At 44.1% G+C, this 6,189-nt stretch overlaps 1 protein-coding gene across 1 annotated transcript; it reads left to right on the top strand.

Annotated features, from left to right (window-relative positions):
- Nucleotides 1-770: 770 nt before the first annotated feature.
- On the top strand, nucleotides 771-5,784 carry LOC125019748 (toll-like receptor 13). Its single transcript, XM_047604714.1, has 3 exons — nucleotides 771-3,373; nucleotides 3,784-3,901; nucleotides 5,293-5,784. Exons 1-3 carry the CDS (start codon nucleotides 868-870, stop codon nucleotides 5,507-5,509), a joined length of 2,841 nt encoding a protein of 946 aa, XP_047460670.1. The 5' UTR covers nucleotides 771-867; the 3' UTR covers nucleotides 5,510-5,784.
- The last annotated feature ends 405 nt before the right edge of the window (nucleotides 5,785-6,189 follow it).

Raw genomic sequence — 6,189 nt, 5'->3', positions numbered from 1 at the left:
CTGAAATTGCGTGAAACTTTTCTCTTTCCACGCTCATCCCGGCCACAATTTACACACTGAACACAAGATTTTTTCCACAACTGTAGCCAAAGCAGTGCAGTACAGAATTTAAACTGCAAGCCTATGTTCGCGGTAAAGTACGTGTAATGTAAAGATTTTGTCAGAGAAGCAGAATGGAGCCCTGTTTTTAACTCGCACATGTATCCACAATATTTACTCTAGAAAGACAAAAAAAACATCAAATGTTTTGCTAACCATAAGCTAACGGTGCTAACCGTACGCTAACTGTGCTAAATGTGGGTCAGCTGTGCTAATTGTAGCAACACACTGCCTTGGATGATGCCTTCGACAAAACTTGGAAATTTCAGACTTCTGATATTGTAGCGTTCATGTTACAGGTTGACTAGGAGGAGAAAAATGAGTTTGATATGTTGTCACCGTTTGCTGAACATTAAAATATGTGCAGCAGCTATTTAATTTATTCTGGAAACAGTAATTTCTGAGTTTGACGACTCAAGTCCCTTTCAAGTCCCACCCCCACTTGTGATTGGCTAGTGATAGCTGCCTTACTCTCATTCCATTGGTAGGTGAATTCAACTGGCTGCTCCAACCCGACAACGTCCCACAGCAACATTTTCTTTCTTTTTTTTTTTTTTTTTTGCTAAATGTTGACACACTAAGCTGCAACTGTCTCCTTTGCACACTGGAGATGCAGGAACACTTTAAGACATGCATTGTACATATAGGGAGACACAACCAATATGACTGAAAAACTGGTGAAGTAGAATAATAAATAAAATCACTTTCTTTGTGTGTGTTTGTGTGTCCTCTCCAGACGATCATCATCCTCTCAGGAACTCCACCAACATGTCCACAATGAGACATCTTGTTCTGAGACTTCTCGTCTCACTTCTGTCTCTCCTGTGTCATGTAAACCTTTCTCTGGAGTATTCTCTGAAAAACTGTATCATAGACTCTCCTGAAGAGGCCTCCTCTGTTCTTGTTCTGGATTGTGCAAGCCGTAAACTTGTGACCGTCCCTGATGACATCCCCAGAAATGCTGCCTCTGTAAATCTCGTGTACAATAAGCTTCAGAAGATTAACAGAAACGATTTTGCTCAGATGTCAAAGCTGATCATTTTGGTCCTGGCCTGTAATAATATTACTCATGTTGATGACGGATCTTTCATTGATCTTGTAGCGTTGGAAACTCTTTCCATAAGCAACAACCAACTCACCAGTCTGTCAGGTTATGTCTTTCAAGGACTGTCCAACCTCACTGCTCTTGACCTCGATGGCAACCAGATTGAGTTTATTCATAGCTCGGCCTTCTGGTACCTGACCAGGTTACAAACCATGAGGCTGGACTCCAACAGACTCCAACGAGTCGTGGACATTCAGCCCATCCTACAGCTGCCACAAATACAGAATCTGAACCTTGGATCAAACCACTTTTCCTCCTTCCAGACCAAAGACCTGCTGCTGAATGAGCCTTCAGGCCTCAAGGTGCTGGGTGTCTCAAATAATCGTAAGTTGGAAATGTTCAGCATCTCAACACCGATCTTTCCTCTTCTTCACACGATAGACCTTTCTCAAAGTGGCCAAGACTCTGGTATGAAATGGGACATACCTGACAAGACTTTACTGGGGAACATAACTCACCTGTATTTTAGATTCCCTAATATTCTCTTTGGAGACCTCCAGAAGGTCCTGCAGAGCCTTGACTCGCTGGAATACCTGCAGATGAATTACATGGATGAGTGGATAAAGAGAGATCTGTTGGCTACAGTCTGTAAAATACCAACACTCAGAGCCTTGAATTTGTTTTACAACCATCTCCACAAATTCCTAATGGACCTGGCAAACTGCTCTCGGCTCACTGAGCTGGACCTTTCCTGGACTTACATCAAAGAGTTGCCAAAAGGTTCGATACGTTTGATGGAGCAACTCAGGTCCCTGAAGGTGTCGACCAACTACCTTGCCAAGGTACCAGACGACATTAAGAGCCTCCCCTCCCTGGAGATCCTGCACATGGGAAGCAATGTTATTTCGGAGCTTGGCTGTGACGATTTCATGAACACAACACACCTGGCAGAACTTTACCTGATTAACAACCACATCACCAAACTGGACAGGTGTGTCTTTGAGAGTCTCCCTGATCTAAAGTTGCTCGACCTGAGTTACAACCAGCTGTGGACGTTTGGAGACACCTTCAAAATGGGCCTGCACAAACTCGAGTTCTTGGACTTGAGCAAAAATGTTCTCTCCTCCCTTGAGAGGGGAGCTTTTCAGGGTTTAGTGTCCCTGAAATATTTGAATGTGATGATGGATCAAATTTCAAGGGTGCCACATAAGACCTTTGACAAACTGGACAACCTGGAAACTCTTATTGTATCTATTCCATGCGACTATGAAAATAGCTTCAGAGGATTAGAGCGCTTGGAAAATCTTACAATGTACCTCAGCATTACCTATGGGCTCAAATGTCCTCTTTCCAGTGACTTTGAAGCCTTCTACCATTTAAAATCTGTGAAGGTTTTCACAGTAATCTGCAGTGGTGATAACCACAACATGCCGTTGGAAGTACCGATGGAATTCTTCGAGGCCATGAGACATCTGGAGTCCTTTACAGCTGTAAATATCTATAATTCTGCTCCGCAGCCAGACACATTTCAGTTCAACCACAGGCTCAAGAGTCTGACCTTTGGGAAGACAGATTTTTCAGATTTGGACCCTGAACTGTTTGAACAAATCCCAAACCTGGAGACTCTGGATCTCTCTGAGAGTAAACTCAAGTCCCTGGATTTTCTGGCGCAGGCCGACCTGTCAGCTCTCAGATCTCTGAAACTCAGTGGGAATGAGATCAATGTGATCAATGAGACGGTCTTCCAGTTTCTCCCTGTGCTGACGTACCTGGACCTGGACAACAACCCTTTCACCTGCGAATGCTCCAACGCCGGCTTCATCCAGTGGGTGAAGAGCAACAACCAGACTCAGGTTGTAAACGCCCATCAGTACACTTGTGCCTTTCCTGTGGCCATGAAGGGAAGCATGTTGCTGGACTTTGACGTCCAGTCCTGTTGGATGGACACCGGCCTCATCTTCTTCGTCTCCAGCTCTTCTCTGGTCCTTCTAACTCTCCTCTCATCCTTCATCTACCACTTCCTGAGGTGGCATCTCACCTATGCCTTCCACCTCTTCCTGGCCTTCCTCTATGACAGCAGGAACAGGAAGAAGGGAGTTCCTCATCGCTACGACGCCTTTGTCTCCTACAACGTCCACGACGAGGACTGGGTTTACCGAGAGATGCTCCCAGTGCTGGAGGGAGAGCAGGGCTGGAGACTCTGTCTGCACCACAGAGACTTCCAACCAGGTAGAAGAACAATATTCACAGTCCTTAGATGAAGGTTTGCTGTAGCGGGGTGTTTATTGGTATACCACTATACGGTGAGCTTACAGACACAGAATGTGGGTCTGGGAAGGTAACTTCACCCAGGACCCTGTAAAAGAAAGAACAGTGTCTGTTCTTTCTTTCACTTCTCCATTTCTTATCTCTGTTCTTTCAGAGCCTGGTGTTAAAGTATGCATGACTGTCTCTGATTTTCACATCCCCCTTTCTCCCTGATGTCCACCATGTTGTCTTCAGCTCTGGCTCCTGCAGTTACTTTAGTCTCTTGTCTGTGTTGTGTCTCTTTTTGGGGACTGATTCAGTCTGTTGAGGACGGGTTCTGAGATGAAGGAGGAGACAGTTGCAGTTCAGTGTCTTCTCTTCTGTGTCAACAGGTAAACCCATCATAGAGAACATCACTGACGCCATCTATGGAAGCAGGAAGACCATCTGTGTGATCAGCCGCCACTACCTGCAGAGCGAGTGGTGCTCCAGAGAGATCCAGATGGCCAGGTGGGGGCGCTGCCTTCCATTATTCTTCATACCCTTAGTTTAACCTCTTTAGTCCAAGGCAGCCGGGAGGTGGAACCTAAAAATAATCAAAGGATGACACTAGCAAATTAGGCCACGCCCCAGTTTGGGTGAAAACAAACCACAGGCAGCAAAATGGCTACGGTTAGTCTGGCAGACACATAAATAATGTTGTAGTCCAGCGACGTTCAGTGACGATACATAGAAGAATTCCTCATTGTGGGACAAATAAAGGTTTTCTATTTCTACTCTATTCTATTCTATTGTAAAACTTTAAAAACAGGAGCCGTATGTCCATCTACCAACAGAGAAATGGGTGAAGGAGTCCACTCAGTGGCCGGAGGTGTCATATCCAGACATTTACTCTATTACCCCATTGAATCTCTGGGTAATATATGACATCTGTCATCAATTCATAATCGTTCCATAAGATTAAATCGATTAATCGTGACATAAATACAGCGTGAAGCTTAGCCAACGTTAACCCTTTTATTAAAAATATTTGTTACAGTAATTAAACTCTGTCGTTACCTCATTTCACTTCAGCATCAACATTCACTACTTTGACTTCTTAACATGAATTTATCATTTTTAACATTAAAGTAAATACTCTGATGACTGAAATTAGCTAACATTAGCATCATCACTTAAAGTGCTAAACTGTTTGCCACACATATCGACTACTCAGGGATCCACAGCTTTCCATCTTCTACCTGGTTGATGCCCTGAAGACAAACATTTCTTTGGTTTTAGTCCCTCTCTCTCTCAAGGAGCAGAGCAAATCTCTTTAATCTTTGAGATTGTTCAAAGAACGATACACAACACAGCAACTTCTTCTTTGTCTTCACCCCTAAGGGGGCGTGGCCTTTTCAGTGACACAGGGTTACTGTCTTCTGTAAACCAGGAACATCTCCACAACCATCAAGTCCATGTTCCTGATCCTGGTCTCTGTGGACCCTGGTATTGACTTTGACTGGCTAAACTAACAGTCACCAAGGCTACATGCTACATAGCAATGATAAGCTAACAGCCACCAAGGCTACATGCTACATAGCAATGATAAGCTAACAGCCACCAAGGCTACATGCTACATAGCAATGATAATCTAACAGTCACCAAGGCTACATGCTACATATCAATGCTAAGCTAAAAGCCACCAAGGCTACATGCTACACATCAATGCTAAGCTAACTTCCACTACTAGATGGCTGCATTGTTTATTATCTGTAGTAGCACCATTAGACCACTAGATGGAGACTAAAGGTTCAGATTCTATCAGTCGAGTCTCCACGTGGTTCATAGACTCTAAAGGACCCCAGAAGATAATGAAAGCTAGATCCGTTACCTTGTCCTCTGTCCTCTGTCCTCTGCAGCTTCCGACTGTTTGATGAGCAGAAGGACGTGTTGATCCTCCTGTTTCTGGAGGACGTCCCGCCCCAGCAGCTGTCTCCGTACTACCGCATGAGGAAGCTGGTAAAGAGACGCACCTACCTGAGCTGGCGTCAGGCTGGACAACATCCCGGAGTCTTCTGGCAGAGCGTCCAAAGAGCTCTGAGGACGGGGGACGCTCTGGACACCGACATCTGCTGAGATGAAGAAGGTAGAACCTGGATCAGACCTGTGGACGGACGTGTCTCTGGATGTCCCACACAGAGACGTCACCAGGACACGGCCTCTTTCATTCGATTTTATCTTTTATTTCTCTGTTTAAAAACATTTTCAACTGTTTTCTATAAAAGGGGCGAAATACGTGGAGGTGGAGCTCTGAGAAGAAGTTAAAGTTAAATAAGTAGAATTAGTTTAAGCTAATGCTTCGTGTCTCATGTTCAATCTGCTTCATAAACATCTGACAAGACAATAAACTGTCTCTCCTCAGGACATTGTCTGGTTAGTTTTGTTGGAACTATTCATTGATTAAAATTAGAGTTGTCGAACGTTTCAGATGTTTCATCAGATTAATTTGAGGGTTGATGTGGATTAATTCAGATTAATCAGATTAAATCTCCTTCATGTTTAATCTCTATTGATTCGTTTCATTGTTCATGATCAAACAGACTCCAGGAAAAAGAGAACATATCTGCACTGAACGAGTTCATTCAACACCTTCAACAACTTTCTGTGTCTTTCTTTGTCCACCATGTGTCCACATTAATGTGTCCCTGTTGCTATGGAGACAGACCAACTTGTTGACAGTGTCCAGCGAGAGGAGAGCTGACTACTTCTCTCCCAGTGAACAGTTTAAAGTTAAATGATCCACCTGTAGATTCTTG

This window comes from Mugil cephalus, chromosome 14 (genome assembly GCF_022458985.1).
Source record: "Mugil cephalus isolate CIBA_MC_2020 chromosome 14, CIBA_Mcephalus_1.1, whole genome shotgun sequence".
NCBI lineage: Eukaryota > Metazoa > Chordata > Actinopteri > Mugiliformes > Mugilidae > Mugil > Mugil cephalus.
Note: the sequence above shows the minus strand (reverse complement) of the source record. Positions and strands in the feature narration are given on the sequence as shown.